Source organism: Mustela lutreola, chromosome 16 (assembly GCF_030435805.1).
Source record: "Mustela lutreola isolate mMusLut2 chromosome 16, mMusLut2.pri, whole genome shotgun sequence".
Taxonomy (NCBI): Eukaryota; Metazoa; Chordata; class Mammalia; order Carnivora; family Mustelidae; genus Mustela; species Mustela lutreola.
The window spans coordinates 18,607,987-18,626,980 of record NC_081305.1 but is presented as its reverse complement, the minus strand read 5'-3'; the positions used below and the strand labels follow the sequence as shown (position 1 = coordinate 18,626,980).

At 51.7% G+C, this 18,994-nt stretch overlaps 1 protein-coding gene, 1 long non-coding RNA gene, 1 other non-coding gene and 1 pseudogene across 5 annotated transcripts; 3 read left to right on the top strand and 1 right to left on the bottom strand.

Annotated features, from left to right (window-relative positions):
- Positions 1-178: 178 nt before the first annotated feature.
- On the bottom strand, positions 179-6,743 carry LOC131818050 (uncharacterized). The gene is made up of 3 exons (XR_009348685.1): positions 6,668-6,743; positions 6,288-6,355; positions 179-287 (listed from the first exon to the last, which is right to left on the bottom strand). It is a non-coding gene; the product is annotated as an uncharacterized LOC131818050 (long non-coding RNA).
- LOC131819046 (U4 spliceosomal RNA) lies at positions 2,028-2,163 on the top strand. The gene has a single exon (XR_009349039.1). It is a non-coding gene; the product is annotated as a U4 spliceosomal RNA (small nuclear RNA).
- Positions 4,600-5,485, top strand: LOC131818049 (DNA damage-regulated autophagy modulator protein 2-like; annotated as a pseudogene).
- A 2,145-nt stretch (positions 6,744-8,888) lies between the features above and the next one.
- Positions 8,889-18,080, top strand: CA7 (carbonic anhydrase 7). Of its 3 annotated transcripts, none has more exons than XM_059153140.1 (7): positions 8,889-9,069; positions 11,653-11,850; positions 14,818-14,936; positions 15,679-15,774; positions 15,878-15,940; positions 16,441-16,596; positions 17,296-18,080. In XM_059153140.1, the coding sequence occupies exons 1-7, from the start codon at positions 9,030-9,032 to the stop codon at positions 17,416-17,418; spliced, it is 795 nt and encodes a 264-aa protein (XP_059009123.1). In that variant the 5' UTR covers positions 8,889-9,029; the 3' UTR covers positions 17,419-18,080. The 3 variants fall into 3 exon arrangements, with proteins under 3 accessions (XP_059009123.1, XP_059009122.1, XP_059009124.1); XM_059153139.1 differs by lacking the exon at positions 8,889-9,069 and adding an exon at positions 9,395-9,589 and having other exon boundaries at positions 11,730-11,850; XM_059153141.1 differs by lacking the exon at positions 8,889-9,069 and adding an exon at positions 9,876-9,974 and having other exon boundaries at positions 11,730-11,850.
- The last annotated feature ends 914 nt before the right edge of the window (positions 18,081-18,994 follow it).

Here is an 18,994-nt window from a genome sequence, read left to right as displayed (position 1 = left end):
AGCCCACAGCCGGAACCCGGACTGAGGCGGGTCTTTCCCTCTGGCTGCGTCCCGGCTAGTCGGCCAGTCCGTGACTTTGTAGGTGCGGTAATCGTAGGTAGGGCACTCGGGCTCTGGAATCGGGCAGATTGGTTTTTAACCACTTACTCTTTATGAAATCTGCTCTTTACCTCTTAAATCCTCTGTTTGTTCATCTGTGCAGTGGGGATAAATGGGTCTCCATCATCGGCTTCTGTTAGCCTTAAATGAGGTTTTGAATACACACAGAGCCAGGTTCACAAAAAATCCTGTGTGGATAATAACTTTCATTATTATGGTCATTACTGTTCACTCATTTCTTCCATCCTCTCGTGCAATAAGCCCACGCAAGGTCTTGTTTCAAACTACAAAGTTAGCTGCTCCCAGCTGCAGATACAAAGACAAATAAATCCGCGGCCCTGTTCTTGAGAAGTTCATAGCCTCCAGAAGGGAGAGGGACAGTAAGTAAGTACAATATGGCCCTAACCCTAACCCTAACCCTTAAGCTGGGGTCCTGAAGGCTGTGCAGAGGAACTCTACCCACTCCCCTTCTTCCCTCTCCAAGAATGTTTCACATGGTGTGGGCAAGGAAGCATGTCTCAGGCAGAAAGAACAGCAGGTGTCGTTCCTGGGAGGCAGAGAAGGCAGGGTAGGATGGAGGCTCTAAAGGAAGTTTGATGTGGTGGGGTGTTAGGTGAAGGGTAGGACATGGTCAGGGGAGGCTTGAGAGACAGCAGGGGCGAGGTTGTGAGGCCCTTTAATATAAAAGCCAGAAAAACGTAAAGCGCTCTATTTTCTGTAAAGAGCCACTTTTCAAGAAGAAGAGGGCTGCCTTGTGGGGATGGGTGCCAAGGAAGAGATTTACCCCAAAAGAAAGGGGGAGAGGAGACTAGAAGTCAGAAGAGCAGCAGGAAGGGAGATGAGGGTTCTTTCCCTTCTATTTCCCAGACCCTAAAGGCACCTTCGGGTTAATAATTGCCTGAAATATGATGAAAATGAGCACAGATCCCTGTCCCAATGAACCCTGGGATGAGAATGGGAGGAGGGACAGTTTGATGGTAATGATGCGGTAAAGTGATGGATATGATTCTCCTGGGTGATGTCCCCAGGATCAGGGTGGGGCACACCCTCTTAGGACTTCCCTGGTCCCTACCCAATACCCATAGAATACAACTGATGGGAAACAAAGGCATGAGGTTCTCCCAGCATGTCATGTGCTTATGCTGTCAGATTTCCTTCTCCAGTTGGACAGGTGAAATATAAGGGATAATAAAATACACCCAGGGAATGTGAGAAGGTCAAAAGACAACAGGTGAGAGTCCACAGCTTGGCTTCTCATGCTCTGTGCAGTCATGGACTGCATGAAAGGAAACATCCCCAAATTTGCTGGGGGACGTCATAATGCCCATGCAGAATTGTATGAATTTGACAAGGGTTTGTGTTGGTGGTATCTGTAAAAAGATACCACGCAGCATTAGTTTCCTAGAGGTGTTATAACAAAGTACCACAAACTGGGTGGCTGAAAGCTGTAGATTCATAGGGGCATCTGGCTGGCTCAGTCAGTAGAGCATGTGACTCTTGATCTCAGGCTTGTGAGTTCGAGCCCCACATTGGGTGCATAGATTACTTAAAAATAAAATCTGTGAGAAAAAAAAATTCTTATATAAAAAAAAAAAAAAAAACAAAACCTGACAGAAATGTATTGTCTCGCAGTAAAGCTCAAAGTCTGAATCAAAGTGTGGGCAGTATGTTTGTTCCTTCTGCAGCCTGAAGGGAAGAATCCTTCTTGGCCTTTCTAGTTCCCGGTGTTTGGCTGGTAATGCTTGGCTTACAGCTCCCCACACTTCAGTCTCTCCTTCCACTGGCCCCTGGTACTTGTCTCTCATGTCTCTGTCTGGATCTCTCCTCAAAAAGACACTGGGTCACCAATAAAGACACCCAGTCACATTGGGTCAGGGCTTACCTCCAGGTGACTCTGATGCACACTCAAGTTTAATAACCACTGATCTAGCTTTGCTCAGTGGCAGTATCATAGCCAATGAGGTTTATCCGAGGCACGATTATTGCTAATTGAAAACTTTTCCCAATAACCACTGATCTAAGGGCTCCTGGGTGGCTCAGTCAGTTAAGCATCTGCCTTTGGCTCAGGTCATGACCCCGGAGTCCTGAGATTGAACCACGCAACGGGGTCCCTGATCAGCAGAGATCCTGCTTCTGCTTCTCCCTCTTTTTTCCCCCCTCCCTCTGCCATCTCCCCTGCTTGTGCATGCAGCCAACAAGTACTCTAACTCTCCGTCCAATAAAAAAAAAAAAATCTGAAAACAACAGAAAACACCCACTGACCTAGCCTAGCCCCCCACTGAACAACACAAGTGGGAAAAATGAGCCCCACAACCACAGTAGGACCCCCACTTACTGAGCACTTATTACCTTCCAGCCTTGCCATGCACCATCTCATTTTGGGCTCACCAATGCAATAGATATGTTGCTCACCCCATTTCATAGACAAGAGAGCAGAGGCTTGGAGAGGTGAGTACAATTCCAAGGCCTCACAGCTATTAAAAAGTGGTACAAGGATTAGAAATAAATACATAAATACCCCAGCAGATCTGGCCAGACCCCAGTCAGATCTATTATTTTACCCATCCTGGCTGGTCTTGGCTGGGGCAGACTAAATCCTTGGGCTCCCTGGCAGTTTGGGGCTAGCTCTGCCCTGAAAGAGCATACAATATGTGGGAAATCAGCCATAAAGAATGAGTCACACCCAGGACACCCTCCCTGGCCTCCACCACAATCTCTCCCTTCTTGTCCTTGCCTATCTTTGCCCTTCTCATTCTGGTGCTCTTTGGCCAATTTCTTGTCTTTCTCGCTCACCCCTCCCCTGAGGCAGGTGTGGCTCTGTAATGTTCACAGTTTTATCACCCAAGCCTGGCTCAGAATGTGGCACTAGTAAGGCTTCAATAAACATGTATTGAATGAAAGAATAAATTTTGGAAACTGCTTCCACCGTACTTGCTCATTTTCAAATGCCTTACTGGCAATATGTGTATCATCGGTTTTGGCATTCAGCAGTTTGTCCCAAGGAAATCATCAGACAACCCGCACAGATGTATAAATAAGAATGTTCACTGTAGTGCTATTTACAATAGTGAAAACTGGTTATTATCTATACATTAGAGCATTGTGCAGTTATTAAGTGTCAAGTTCTCCAAGGCTGGCTGAGCAGGGAAATGCTTACCATAGGGCATTGGTTGAAAAAAACCATCACAAAGCTATACGTGTGACTCTGATTGTTTTTTCAGTAATACTAATACATATCTAAAAAGCCTGGCAGATGGCCACTAAAATGTTAACACTTTTGGCTCTTGGGTAATCATATGGCCAGTGGCTTTAATTTTCTTCTCTGTGTTTTTCTGATTCTTCCAAGTTTTCTACAATGAATAGGTGTCACTATTGTAATTGCAAAAGGAATGTTTGGGGTCCTAAATGTGTCCAACAAGTTAAGGAAAAGGGGGAGAGAATAGATGTTCTAAGGTCTGAGGAGTACATCCTTGACACCAGGAGTCTCACAGACATCATGTTACCTGACCATCCTATTAGCCTTCTAGACTCTCTGTTCCCATTTTATAGATGAGAAGACAGGTTCAGAGAGGTGAAATAACCCGCCCCAGGTCCCACAGCCAGGTATGCTGGAAGCCATGTCAGGGCTCATCCTATCCCACTGTTTGCACACACATACCTACATACTTGGAGTGGAAATGTTTTTTTGTTTTTGTTTTAAGATTTTATTTATGAGGCGCCTGGGTGGCTCAGTGGGTTAAAGCCTCTGCCTTTGGCTCAGGTCATGATCCCAGGGTCCTAGGATTGAGCCCCGAATCCAGCTCTCTGCTCAGTGGGAAGCCTGCTTTCCTCCTCTCTCTCTGCCTGCCTCTCTGCCTACTTGTGATGTCTGTCTGTCAAATAAATAAATAGACTCTTAAAAAATATTTTATCGGGGGCGCCTGGGTGGCTCAGTGGGTTAAGCCGCTGCCTTCGGCTCAGGTCATGATCTCAGGGTCCTGGGATCGAGTCCCACATCGGGCTCTCTGCTCAGCAGTGAGCCTGCTTCCTCCTCTCTCTCTCTGCCTGCCTCTCTGCCTACTTGTGATCTCTCTCTGTCAAATAAATAAATAAAATCTTTAAAAAAAAAAAAAAATATTTTATCTTATTTATTTATTTTATTCTGGGGTGCTCCCCAGGTGCCCCAGAAATTTTTTTTTTTTTTTTTAATACAAAAAGCTGACCCTGTCTTAGTCCCACTGGCCAGCTTTGGATGTGGCGGCCCACCCTGGCAGGGTCATCCAAGCAAGGAGGAGACAGTATAAGGAATTAATCTTATTACCCGTGGCTTTCAAATATTTGTGAAATTTAAGAATTGTGACTGCAGTTCTGATTCATGGATCTTCAAAGAAAGCAGAGAAGATTTCAGGATTTAGAAAGGTGCAGGTTTGTACAGATTTGAAGACCAGTACCTTATAAGCTTGTAAAACAGGGGCTGGAAATATGATGGTAAACAAAACGGTTGGTTCCTGCTCTTGTCAGAAGCTAAGGTTTAGTGAGGAAGATAAAACCAAACAAACAAGCAACAAAGACCTATTTGAGATGTGGTGGTTTCAACAAGGTCTCAGTTTCCTCCCTTCTGCCCCAGTAATTTGGACAGCTAATGCTTTCATATTTTCATACATTACGGCCATAACACTTCACCATGCTGACCCTGCTCTGCCTTATATCAGTGACACTGGTTCAGTAGCTCCAGAAAAATGCTTGTTTGGGGCAATGTTAAATACTGCTGCAGTTTTGTGCATTGCAACCATTTATGTTCGTTACAAGCAAGTTCATGCCCTGAATCCTGAAGAGAGTCATATCATCAAATTAATTGAGGCTGGTCTTGTACTTGGCTTACTGAGCTGTTTTGGACTTTCTGTTGTGGCACACTTCCAGACAACAGCCTTATTCCTGTACATGTATGTGGAGCTGTGCTCACCTTTCGTATTAGCTCGTTACACATGTTCGTTCAGACTATCCTTTCCTACCAAATGCAGCTCAAAATTGGCGGCAAACAAGTCTTCTGGATCAGACGACTGGTGGTTATCTGGAGGAAGTTATGTGGAGGAAGTGCATTTAGCATGCTGAATTGTTCATCACTTCTATCCAGTGGGAATTTTGGCACAGATATTGTACAGAAACTCCATTGGAACCCTGAGGACAAAGGTTACATGCTTCACATGATCACCACTGTAGCAGAATGGTCTATGTTTTTCTCCTTCTGTGTTTTTTTCCCTGACTTACATTGTGATTTTCAGAAACTTTCTTTACAAGTGGAAGCCAATTTACATGGATTAACCCTCTATGACACTGCTCCTTGCCTTGTTAACACTGAACGAACTTGGATACTTTCCAGAGATTTATGATGAAGGGATAAAATGTATCTGTGATGGGGCACCTAGAGCATCCCAGGGTCCTGGGATCGAGCCCCGCATCAGGCTCCCTGCTCAGCAGAAAACCTGCTTCTCCTCCCTCTGCCTGCTGCTCTGCTACTTGTGCTCTCTATCTCTCTGTCAAAGAAATAAAACCTTAAAATATAGATTTGTATCTGTGATGATTGTGATTCTCAGGGATTTGGGAGAAATGTTCATGAAAGTTCTTTATTCTGCTCTGAAATTTTAACCAGTTAATCATGGCTGACAGTAATATTGATGAATACTGATAATCAAAAGACATGAATAAAGCCATTTGGTAAGTTATTTTAAAGGGTATCTTCAAGAAGACCATGTAAGGGGCACCTGGGTGGCTCAGTGGTTAGGCCGCTGCCTTCGGCTCAGGTCATGATCTCAGGGTCCTGGGATCGAGTCCCGCATCGGGCTCTCTGCTCGGCAGGGAGCCTGCTTCCTCCTCTCTCTCTCTGCCTGCCTCTCTGCCTACTTGTGATTTCTCTCTGTCAAATAAATAAATAAAATCTTTAAAAAAAAAAAAAAAAAAAAAAAAAGAAGACCATGTAAAAACATTTATGCCTTACTTTTTTTTTAATCCCAGAAAATAAAACCAAAGGACTACAGAAAAAAAAAAGAAAAGAAAAGCTATAATTTTGCTTTTAGAGTCTCCAGGCCACAAGGCTTCTGGCCTGGCCTGTAGGCCCTGTGCATAACATACAGCAACAAAGTCACATACAGTACCTACGACTCTACTTGTTGGAACAGCATTGGACATCTGTTGTCTCAACCAATACTCACAGGATCCCCATGAGGTAGGCCGGGCAGGGACAATCCCTTCATCACCTTGTAGAGCAAAGACATTGTACCTTTGAGAGAGGAAGTGAGATCTGGTCAAGGCCACTTGAATGAGTTATGGCTGTTTAAGCTGCTCCTCCCCTCCTCCCCCAGCCATTCATCGTGGCCCTCATACCACCCACACCCTCTCCCTGCTCCCCCTCCCTTATAAACAGTGACATCTAGGAGCCACTAATGCCAGTGAGACCAAAGAGTAAACCTCTGGGTGGTGAAACCAATTCATTTTTAAAGACAGCCCATAACTGAGACAGGAGGCACCTGAATGGGGTTATCAGCTTTCCCAGATTGACCTGAATGGGCTGCTGGGGTAACGAGGGCTTTACCTGAAATGGGCAACACTGGGCAGAGCGCACTGGCTCCTCTCACCTGCCCAGCACTCCAGAACCCGGAGAAAATTGCTGAAGACAGAGTGCAGGAAGCAAAGAATTAGATAAACTTGGATTTGGTTGTTAAAGAGGTAATAGTTTCCTCCGGAAGGTACAAAGGAATAAGCAATGGTGTCCCTCCCACCCCCATTCCGCACCTTCCCCTACCCTTCCAGTCTCCCAGTCTCCTTCCAGGAGGCAAACACTCTCCCAAGCTTAAGTCCTTCCAGGGAAAGTCTTGCATATATGCAAATGACAATCAAATTTAAAATCCACTTCCTCCCCCTCTCCATGCTTTTAAACATGTTGAATGAGGGACTGGGCAGCACTGGACTTTTTATCTTTGCTCTGTCACTTGCTATGTTCCCTAACTCAATTTCCTGAAGGCTTACTTTACTCATTTGAAAAAAAAGGGGGCAAAAATCCATCTAGGGTTGCTGTGCAGATGAAATTGGTTGCAAAATTATATGCATAATTCCAACTTTTTAATTAAATACTACAAATAAATACGGACTAGGCCTGGGTCACTCTGAAGGAAGAAGTAGCTCTGTGAAGGAGATACATTTGGGCCCCCTCCCCAGACCTGAGAGTGTTGCAACTCCCTCCAGGAGAAGGGACTGAGCAAGCTTTTGTCTTCTTGGTCTGGGGATAAGAGTTCTGGCTTAGCCCTGGGGCCTGTCACATGCTGATTCCAAGGGCCCCATAGTGCCGAATCTCTATCAGGAGCCTCCTGCCCCCACCTGCCAGTCCTATTTCAAGTAAGGACGCCTTCCAGCTCCTGGGTCAGAGAAGAGATCTAGGCAGGTCTGTGATGTCACTGACTGACCTTGACCCAGACAACCAGTTGTCAATTAATCTCCGCAACTCTAACTTGTGGAACTGAGGTTTGAGGCCAAGAAGAGGGAAACTGAGATAACCACAGAGTTGTGTGTGTGTGGGGGGGGGGGTCCAGGCAGACAAGATGGCAGATTCCTTCACAAGGTCAGTGAAGAGCAGGGCTTGAAAAAGTCTCCTCTGGTCAAGGTCAAATGGCCCTCTACCTCCTGTTGGGTACAGATCCCTGAGTGGGATCTTCTGTCTGTCCTTACATCAACCTCCCCATTTGTCTTCCCAAAACTGCCTGCTGAGGCCTACTCAGAGATGAGGCCTATCCTTGGCACAAGGCCACGTCCTAACATGAATCAGATTGGGTGGCCTGAAGCCAGTGGGTGGAAGACAGAGGACTCACCAGCAAGGAGGGCACGGCAAGGACCAAGACTTATTGGTGGGAAAATGTTGGGCAAAGGCAGGCAGGGAGGTTGAGTACAGGGTGGAGGGCCTGAGTTCCCAGAAGGTGTGCCGAAGGTCATGAAGAGAAAAGGAGAGGAAGGACAAACAGCAAGCTGGAGAGGTATGGGCAGATAGTCCTGGAGGGAAGGAGGAAGCAGTGGAGAGAAGAGGGTGAGAGGCAGGGTCTCAGACTCGGTTCTTGGCTCTTGACCACCTGTCCTCAATGCCCACTGGATGCTACTTCCTCCCTATTCCCCCTTTGGGGCCAGAGGTTTGGATTGCCAGTCCTGTCCCCTCTCCTAGACCCATAACCATGGGACCCCTGCCCCCAGCACCAAAGAGAAGTGGTAAAGAGCACAATGTCTAGAGTAAGACCATCTGGGCGTGAATCCTTTGCACACTGCACAGATCATGTACCTCTAGAGGCTTCAGCCCTGTCTCTGTGAAAGTGGGCTCTTGGAGTACCACACAATGTCTAGGGTAGCTAAGGGAGTTAGATGACCCAAAGGACCCAAAGCTTGGTCCAGCACCTGCCATATAGTGTCTAGCTCCAGTCCTGGACACTTGATGGTCAATGCACTTTGCAGTTTTGAGGGGACTCTCCAATCCCGGAGGACTCAGAACCCAGAGTCCAGGTTCCCTGGTAATGGGTAATGGGATTTGCGGCTCATGGGATGGGATGCGATGTGGGGAACCCAGGGCGGTTCACCACGCAGTACAGTGGAGCCTGTACGCGTGAATAGGGGGGAGAGTCGTCCAGCCAGGGTGGGGGAGGGGAGGTGGGGAGTAGGAAGAGGTCTTTAGGTCCCTTGACTCTCCACCTGGACTCAACTCTGGGGTTCAACTGGTCTGCGGGTGGGCGGGGGCGGGGCACCGCCGGCCTCTTCAGCCCTGCCAGGGGGTTGGGGGGCGGGTCCCCCGGGAACTGCTCCTCCCGCGCGCCGCAGCTTTAAGAGGCAGCTCGGAGGTAGCGAGCGGGGCCGGAGCCGCAGCCAGAGCCAGCGGAACTGAGCCGAGCAGGCAGGTGCACGGCTGCGGGGACAGCAGCGGCATGACCGGCCACCACGGCTGGGGCTACGGCCAGAACGACGGTAGGTATAGACCCCGCCAGCCCCGACCCTCTGGATCCAACCCCCTACCCTCGAGCCCAGTCGGATTTCCCGGATCCGCAAGCCTCCACCCTCCGGACCGGACCGGGACACCCCTCTGGTCCAGCCCCCAGAACCCAGGCCACCTGCCTGACGCGAGCCCTGGCTCCCCTGCTCCCCTGCTCCTCGCTCAAAGTCCGCGCTGCGACCCCGCCGGCCCCGCCGCCAGCGAGCCACCCCGCGGGTGAGCGTGAGTCTTGCCGCCTCCTCCGCGCAGCCCGACTGCCGTGCTCATCCGGACCTGGGCCCCGACACTCACTCACCCGCGGCAGGCACAGGGGGCGAAGGTTGCCCTGGGCAGCGGGGGACGGTCGGGGCCGAGCGCTGTGCGCGGGTGTCTATGCGGGGAGCGCGCACGGCGTGTGTGCGGGGGGACCTCCCGGGAGCCAGGCTCCGCTGGACAAGGGCGCGGTGTCCCCGGGAGAGTTTCCCCGCGGAAGTGTCCGAGCTTTCGCATCGGCAGGTATGTGAGGAAGGGGGAACTGGGGGTGCACGAGTGTGTCTGGGTGTCTACATCAAGGAGGGTGTCTGAGCACGTCCTGGTGTGAAGCGTGGGAGTGCGTGGCCCACATCAGCCTCCTGTCTGGGTGAATAGCTCCCAGATCCTGCCTCAGTTTCCTTAGGATGCAGAGGAAGGGAGAAGGAGGCAGGGGTGAGAGCCAGATGGCTTGAATGTGGTCTGGGGCAGGTCAGTTACCTTTTGAGCTATTTTTTTACCAAGTTGTGGTGGGGGTGTGGGGTAACGGCTCCCCACTTTCTGTCAGATGAACAATGAAGACCCAAGATCCACGCTGCCAGAAGGAAACCCCAGACAGGGCAGGTGGATGTGGGGAGACAGGGAAGTGCTGGTGAGAGAACACTCCTCATCTCCCCTTTTCCGGGAGTTACTCTTTGAGGGAGGGTGGGGGTCCTGGGCTAATCTTTGGGTTAGGAAGTGGCAGTGGGCCAGAGGAAGCTAGGGAGGTGCTGTGATGTGTCTGGCTCCCTCTGGAACACAGGGACACAGGAGCATACTCTGGAGGGGAGACCCCCAGATCTGGGTGTGAAAAAGCTAGAGACAGTCACAAAAAGGCAACAGAGACCAGCAGAGTTGGAGAGAGACGGAGAAGGGGCAGGTTGACAGTACCCGTAGAAGATCATCTTCCCTCCAGTACCGGCTCCGAACTAGCTTCTGGGTGCTTCCTCCAGAATTGGAGTCCCCTGACTGTTGGTCCTGCCTACCAGCTCTGAGCATACAGTATCCTATATGGCTTGCCCCACCGGCCTGCCTGCTCAGGCCACTGCCCCTCACCCAGCCGGACCTGGGCCATTCAGTCTAGGGGCAATGAGGGAGGGAAGGACAGAGGATAGAGGTGCGGGCATGCGGCATGCTCGCAGGACTTCAAAAATAACCCAGTGGGTCTGGGCCACGATTCTGAGTCATCCATTGGGGACACAGCTCTGTCGGCACCTGCTGCTGTTTTCTGAGGAAAACTTAAGAAGCCAAAAACGGGGAGAAGCACCAGCCGGCAATAGCTCTAAAAATAGGTTGCATCTCAGGATGTTCCCCAGGGAGATGCCGAGCCTCTCGGCTGCAGATGGAGCCTCTGGGAGGCAGGTGGTGGGCGCTCGTGGGTGTGCACGCAGGTGTGTGTGTGTGTGTGTGTGTACGTGCTTGCACGAGTGTGTGTTTTGCTGTAGTCTTTTATTGCAGAGCTGGGTTTGCAACAGGGATGTTCATGTGTGATGGTGCATATGTGTGTGTCAGGTGTTGTTGGCAGGACTGTGGGTGTGTATGTACACATGTATGTTGCTGGGTCCAGCCACTCTGGGCCTGACGAACCCAGGTCACTGTGCACATATGTGTGCACACGTGAAAATCTCTATAGATCTGTAGGCACACACGAGGGGAGGGCAACTGGGACTGCCCAGGCGCAAGCTGTATGTTTATACCCGTACCCAAGTTTGTGTGTGTGTGTGTGTGTGTGTGCACGTGCACACGCACGCGTGCATGAATGGCCTTCGTTTCTTTCACCTATGAAATGGGGATCATGCTAGTCTCTGTTGCACAATGTGGTCGTGAGGGGCAAGCACATGTCTCAGAGCTAAAGCTAGGTTGACTTTAGCTCTTGTTACTATAATCACAAACACCAACACGAACATGCTCAAGGTGTGGGAAGAGGCCAGATACCTGGGAGGACCAGGTCAGGGACTTCAGAGGCCTGGGGCCCTCTGGGAGCATGTACTGGGAGTTGGGGAGGAGTCGCTGCCTGGAACCACACCCCCCCAGGCTTGTGGCTATCTCATGCTCCCTTGCATGAATTACATCTCTGGGCCTCCTCTCACCTCGGGGGGCAGAGTTTTAGTGAGGCCATTTTGCAGAAAGGAAATGGAGACAGAGAGGGAAATGGCAGAGGTGGGACTGGAGCTCCAAAGCAGGGGCTGACATCTGAAGGGGTATGGGGAGACTGTCCCCCACAGGCATCCTCCACCTGCAAACTCAGAGATCCAAGCCAGCCCGAGCCCTTGCCCTCTCCCCACCTGCAGGCCCCTCACAGTGGCACAAGCTGTATCCCATTGCCCAGGGAGACCGCCAGTCACCAATCAATATTGTGTCCAGCCAGGCTGTGTACTCGCCCAGCCTGAAACCACTGGAGCTTTCCTATGAGGCCTGCATATCCCTCAGCATCGCCAACAATGGCCACTCTGTCCAGGTGGACTTCAATGACAGCGATGACCGAACTGGTAAGTGGCCCTTGCCAGAGGCTGCTCCCCACCCCCCCACTGGGGTCCTCACCCTGCATGCGGCAGGCTCAGGAAGGGCGGGATGCTGTGGTGGGGAGGGGAGGCTCCACCTCTCATTAGCTGTGAAGCCTTGGGCTGAGCCTCCATCTCCTTATGCATACAATGGGAGCAGTATGACCCTCCTTTTTTTTTTTTTTTTTTAAAGATTTATTTATTTATTTATTTGACAGAGATCACAAGTAGGCAGAGAGGCAGGCAGAGAGAGAGGAAGGGAAGCAGGCTCCCCGCTGAGCAGAGAGCCCGATGCGGGGCTCGATCCCAGGATCCTGGGATCATGACCTGAGCCAAAGGCAGAGGCCTTAACCCACTGAGTCACCCAGGCGCCCCAGTAAGACCCTCTTTTCCTCTCTGGGTCACAGAGAGGAAAAATAAAAAACGGAAGTGATGTTTGTAGTGCTGGCACACAGCAGATGCTCAAGAAATGTGAATTCCCTTCCTTCTCTTCCATTTACAGCTTTAGGTTAGGTTTGTTTTCAGTCCAGGCCCTCTCACTGACCTGCTGTGCGGCCCAAAGCCAAACCCTCCTCCCTGTGTGATCTGGCCAAGCCCAGAGAGAGAAGGAAGCTGGAGTGTTCTGTGTGCCAGGTCCCTTGCTAAGGTCTTAGGCAACTCTTTTATTCCTCTCAAGAACCCAACTCTAAGATGGGGAAGCAGAGACCCAATGAGCAGGGGCGTGCCAAAATCAGCCTGGTCCAACTCCAAAAGTCTTGTCTGCAGTCCACCCACAGCCTCAAGATTCCAATCAGCTTGGGCCAGAGAGAGGCCCGCAGAACTTATGACATCTGTTTATCCTTGGTTGAGAGTTCAGGTTCTTTCATAATAAATTCCTAGGCAGAAGCCTCAGAAATGCTCCTCAGTGAAGAGATTTTATCCTTATGAACAGGCCTATGAGGGGTGGAGTGAATCAAGGAGGGAAGCTGCTAGAGTTTCTTGCGTAAGGAAGTAATTGGTACTCTGGCCCTATCCACCTTTCCCCCCACCCACAATGAAAGCACACAAGGGAACTTAAGTTTCAAGAAGAAAATCAAAAAGCAGAGAAGAGGAGGGAAGCCAGAGAAGAGTGATCTTAGTTGCTTAGCACTGAGTTCCCTGGTAGGCTAGGAAAAGAGGGAAAGAGGACCAGTTATAGCTCTTGTTGCAGAAGGGAAGAAATCCAGCAGACCCTCAGAAGAGAGACACTTCCTGGTACTGAGTTTTTAATAAAGCCTCTCACCCAGAGCTTGGGAGAGGGACATGGGGCTCTTGATGACCCTAAATGACAGTTTTTAAAGGAGCAGTTTTCATATGACTATACCTTCTAACAGCCTTCAGAGGGCACTGAAGATTCAATTCAAACCTCAATAGCTTAGTGAAGGCTGTTGTTGGGAGGCAGGGAGGGAGTACAAGGGGGCATTGCTTCTGGATCAGTGATCCAGTGGCTTACTTTGAGGCCTGGCTCCCCTCTCCTACTAGGATACCCAGGCTCGAAGGAGCAGGGAGTCAGCAGAAGGAGAGTGGGCTTTGGGAGTGAGACTGCTGGGGTTCTGCCACTCACCGGCTGTGTGACTTTGGGCATGACATCTGCTTTTCCGAGCCTCAGCCATACATCTGTCCAACAGGGGTAATAATATGTTCCTCTCAAGTACACTATGGGGGTTGATGGCAACAGAGTGCAGAATACATGGTGAGGGCACAGTGAGTGACAATTTGTTCAATAGTCAGGACATTGGGAGAGGGCTAGAGGTGCTATGTTCAAGGGCTTAGGTAGGGAGTTTACTCCCTGATAGACCACACTGTAGCATCCCAGGTGGGGCATGCTCGGAGGCGTGGGCCCTCACAGGTCCTATCAGGGAGCTCAGCCTGCAGGCCCTACCGCTCCTGCCTCCCCAGGATGGGACAGCTTGATTGGGCCCCTGCCATGCCACCTTCCAGGCTCTCTTTGTTAACCCTCCAGCAATGCTATGGACAGACCCTGCTTCTCAGATAAGGCCAGGTAGCAAGGGTGGGCCTTTGGACTGTTCTGTCATCCTCCTCCTCACAGGCCCCACAAAGGGGCAAAGCCCTGCCCTGGTCACCCATCCTGGAGGGGCCTTAGGGTGGAACTCGGAGCCGAGGGCTGTCACCTGATCCCAGGGCTCCCTCTACGGCCAGATCCCTTTCACCTGGAAATTCAATCAGTCTCAGGAGGCCTTGTGTTTGGCCCCAGCTCACCAGGTATCAGGGTGAGAAAGTCACCAAACCAGCACAAGTAGGGACCTACTAAGAGGCCATGGGAGATGGCCTGGGTCTGGTCATCAGAGTGTGGACCCTTAGGAGCTGCACTCTGGACAATACCAGGTCCTGAGAAGGCTCAGGGTTCTAGGGAGACAGTGTGATCTGGCAAGTAGGGGCTTGGGCTCTGGACTTACAAGGGAGATAAAGGCTTATATCTTAGCTCAGTGCCTTGCTACGTGACCTGGGCCAAATATCTTGCCCTTTCTGTGCCATTTTTCTCCATTATGAGACAGCGATAACAACAGGTTCTGTCCCTCATGACTTCTAAAAGGCTTCCAGAAGGACTGAACAAAAGAATCCTTCCAATCTAGCCCGTGGTCAGGGATCCCGACATGAGAGTCCTCTTATTAGTGGTAATGGGGACCTGGGAGACAAGGTCCCAGCTTCCATACAGAAGCGGGAGGGAAAGGGGAGGATGGCCAAGTGGACTGGTGTATTCTATCACTACCTTTGCCACCTTCAGGCAACCACCATGGTCCTGCTAAGGGCCTAGGGGACTAGGTGAGCATGGCCCCAAGCGTAGTTAGCCCAACGAATTTTCCAAATGAAAACTTTCTCTGTGTCCTGGACACTGGACTGGTCCTGGCACCACCACCTGCTGGGCCACATGGGCTCTCTCACATCAATGACTCCACACCCCACTTCTTCCTGCAGTGGTGACTGGGGGGCCCTTGGATGGGCCATACCGGCTCAAGCAGTTCCATTTCCACTGGGGCAAGAAGCACAGTGTGGGCTCAGAACACACGGTAGATGGCAAGTCATTCCCCAGCGAGGTAAGAGCCCTCTACCTGAATCCCTTTACTGTTCAGGGAAGGACAGGAGAGTCAGGGACCTGATGGGTGCCTGTGTGGGGTTCTGGAGAGGGTGAGGAGGAGCACCCAGGGGTTTCTGGAGAGACACCTTCCACCTGAACTCTGCCCACTGATAGCCTGCTCTGTGGGTCCAGAAGGAGTTTTCTGAAGAAAAGTCCAGTCCCACCACATGCTTGCTAACAACCCTTTAAGGACCAGCCTGGCATTTAAGGCCCCACACGTAGTGGCTTTGCCTGACCTCATCTTTTCCTGACCTCTCCCCATATTGACCGGCATGTGATGAATGTCCTGTCCACACCCAGCTCCTGCAAACCACCAACCTTTTGCCTATGCTATTCTCTCTACCTGGGGTACTTTTCCCGAGGGTTTTATCTTTGGACCCAACTGCAGGCATTGCCTCCTCCAAGATGTGTCACAGGGAGGGCCATTATCTATTTCACAGTTCACTAAGGGCAGGGCCCCAGCCAGATTCCTCTTTGGTCACTGGGGGCTCAGGAAAAGGTGGGGCTCAGAGCAGTGTGGATGCTAACTGTGACCACTGGGGGCTCCACTGGGGTTCTTCTGGGTCCTCCCAGAGGCCTGGGAGGTTTAACAGCCTTACCCCACTTGCAGAGGGGCCAGGAGTCCAGTGGGAGTGAGGGAAGCCCGGCTCTGAGCTTCCAGGGCCCCTCAGAGGCGCTAAGCACTGGCCTTGCCCCCGCAGCTGCACCTTGTTCACTGGAACGCCAAGAAATACAGCACCTTTGGGGAGGCAGCCTCAGCACCTGATGGCCTGGCTGTGGTCGGTGTCTTCTTGGAGGTAAGGGGTGGTTACTGGGGGCAAGACGGGCATGGGAAGCCTGGCGCTGGGCCTCATTCCAAACGTGGTGGGTGTTGGGCTCACACTACCCTTTCCCTGACAGACAGGGAACGAGCACCCCAGCATGAATCGGCTGACAGATGCGCTGTACATGGTTCGGTTTAAGGTGAGCCGGAGGGTCTGTAGCCCTGACCCGAGCAGCCTGGTGGGAGGGAGGAAGAGGGTGGAGCAGAGAGTGGGCCCATCCACTGCTCTAATCTGACAGCAAACCCCCGCTGAGCTGAAGGTTACAGGTTAGCAGCTGCAGGGCCCTGCGAATGACTCCTCCTCACCAGAGTCAGTGGCCTCACGGAGTGCCCAGCATATCACCCGGTTGGGTGTAGGATTGGTCAAAGGCCTTCTTACAGGAAGCTAAGGGCAGCTGAAGGACAAAGCAGAGACAGAACACAGAGACTAGAGAGCTTAAGGAACCACAGCTTTTACATACCGGCCAACAGGTGGACCGGGCCTGGGCCGGGCCGGGAGATGGCCTCTGGTATCACAGGCCTAGCCCACATTTGCATCAGTGGGCCAAGGAGAAGCCTAAATCCTACCGACAGGAAAGAGTGGGGAGGATGCTGGTCTGGTCCGAGTGGCAGGTCTACGCTGATTCCTGCCCTGCCCCAGGGAACGAAGGCCCAGTTCAGCTGCTTCAACCCCAAGTGCCTCCTGCCTGCCAGCCGGCACTACTGGACCTACCCAGGCTCCCTGACGACCCCCCCACTGAGTGAGAGTGTCACCTGGATCGTGCTGCGGGAACCTATCAGCATCTCCGAGAGGCAGGTGAGTTTTCCCAGAGAACCAGGTGAGATGGAGTGATACGGCATTCAGGGCCCATCCCAGGGAGTGCGACTCTCCCAACCAACAAGCTATAGCTTATGGTCCCTCCATCAAGGCTGCCACCTTTTACTAACAGACATTTAGATTCTTTAAAAAAAAAAAAAAAAAAAAAAAGTATGCTCAATGCCCAACGTGGGGTTTGAACTCATGACCCTGAGATCAAGATTTGGTTGCTTTCTGGATGAGTCAGCCAGGTGCTGCCCAGACCCCTCCCACAACCTCCTTTTTCTTTCGTGCTTTCTTTTTGTTTGTTTGTTTTTGTTTTCATATTTAGATACTTCCGGGAGTTCACTTGATTGTAAGTCATTAGGACCTCAGCACAGGCTGAGAGGCGAGGTCCCTGGATCCTAGGACCACCCCTACCAACTGTGTTAGAATCTGAATCCTGCAGGTGTGGATAAGTCTTAGCTAGACGGAATTGGAACTGGAGCTAGGTGGGGCAGCGTCCAGGTTCAGGGGGCCTTTAGTGGGTAAATATTTGAGGTCGGGATCCCAAAGAAAGAACGAGTGGGGAGGAGTGGGGACAAGACCTAGGAGCAAAAGGAGGGAGAGGTGGAGCTGATTGGCCAGATGATATGTCTGGGATCAGAGAGGACCACAGCACCCCCGTTCTGCCCTGAGTATCTCTTCCATCTTCTCAAGATGGAGAAGTTCCGGAGCCTGCTTTTCACCTCAGAGGACGATGAGAGGATCCACATGGTGAACAACTTCCGGCCGCCACAGCCACTGAAGGGCCGCGTGGTGAAGGCCTCTTTCCGGGCCTGAGCTGCCCGCCTGCCCAGGCGGCCACTAGAGCACCATTTTCCCAAGGGCTTCCACGTCAGCAGACACCAAACCATCCGAGGCTCCCTGCCTGGGGGGGGGGGGGGGGTTGCTGTGGACCCCCCACTTCAGCTGGCTTGCTCCTTGGCCACCCTGGAGGATTCTTGATGGGACCCTCAAGTCAGGGGACACCCTTCAGCTGGGGACAGGAAGGACAGGAGCTGAGCATGGTCCAAGCCTGAGGCTGCCTCTGCTCTCCAAGACCCAAAGGCCCCTGGGAATCTCTCCCATCTTCCCCACTGGCAGTGCCAGCAACCCCACCCCGAGCTCACACTGTGATGGATGAGACCGAGCTCTCTGGGGCAGGCAGCTGGCATTGCCAGAAAGACTCAAGCAATAATTAGAGGTGGGCAGGGCTGCCCTCTCGGCGTTACCTCTTCTGCAGGCCTCCGCCATGCACGCACCTCACTGCCGGGCCATTAAAATCAGCACTCAGCCTGCTGGAGATGACATGGCCTTTTCCCTCCAGCCACCTGCTGCCATGGGCAGACACTGGCTACAGCTTCTGTAGTATCTTCCCTCAGCCCTACCTGGCCACCAAAGCCACCTACATGACAATCCATCCATGCAATTATTAATAAACTAATCTATTCATGCCACAAATACCCACTGAGTGTCTGGGCTGTATCAAAGACTGTTCTAGGCATTGGGGGAACTGACAGTGGTAAGTCAAGCGGACTATGTGGGGAGGGACATGGGTATTGAGTGGGTGAGAGTTATATAGAGGGCAGGGCAGGGGCCATGGAAACAGAGGAGAGGGGGAAGGCCTACCTCATCTAAATTAAACTCAAGTCAGTATTCCAAAGCAGAGAGAAGGGACCAGCAAGTTTGAAGCCAAGGGGAAGCAGGTGTGCAAGCCTAAAGGTGAGAGAGAGCCCAGAGTGTGGAGCTGAAAAGGACCAGAGGTGTTGGGGCCCTGGGGGAGAGGCTGGGATTCTCCCAAGGCGAATGGGGAGTCACAAAGAGTCTGGGGTAGAGGCAGATGTAGAACCAGGGCAGATCCCTGGGGGCTGTGAATGAGCACGCAGGAGTGGCAGCAGGGAGGAGGTGGTGGCCAGTGGCCAGGAAAAAGGGGACAGGATGGTAGAGGTGAGGAGCAGTGGGCTAGATGAGAGAAGTTTAGAAGGTGGAGCCCAAGGACAGGGTTTGGCTACAGGGAAGGAAAGGGGACCCAAGGGTAGGGCCTCCACCTGGACTGGGGAGCCTGGGCAGGAGCTGACCAAGGTGAACGCAGCATTCAGGGCCCTGGAGGAGAGTGCTAGGAATTAGTGGAATGTTGGGGTCTTAGCCAGGAGAAAGATAGAGGGTTGGGCTGCTCTGGCATATCTTAATTCAAGGTGATCGGTCTAGAGGCTGCCCCAGAGGGGTACCCATGAAAGAGGGGGCCGAGGATGACCGGAGGAGGAACAGGAGGGAACCCTGAGCAGGAGCCGCTGAGAGGTGGGAGAAAAGTCACAGAATGGGATCCAAAACACCAGGGGAAAGGGACCCACTGGGGGCTGCTGAGGAGTCTGAACAG

What these genes read in the sequence shown, in the direction of transcription:
- CA7 (XM_059153139.1), top strand. Translation starts at nt 9,467, where the DNA reads ATGCGGGGAGCGCGCACGGCGTGTGTGCGGGGGGACCTCCCGGGAGCC. An exon ending in GCAAGTCATTCCCCAGCGAG is followed by an intron (nt 14,937 to 15,678) that starts GTAAGAGCCCTC and finishes TTGCCCCCGCAG; the next exon opens with CTGCACCTTGTTCACTGGAA. An exon ending in TCAGCATCTCCGAGAGGCAG is followed by an intron (nt 16,597 to 17,295) that starts GTGAGTTTTCCC and finishes CATCTTCTCAAG; the next exon opens with ATGGAGAAGTTCCGGAGCCT.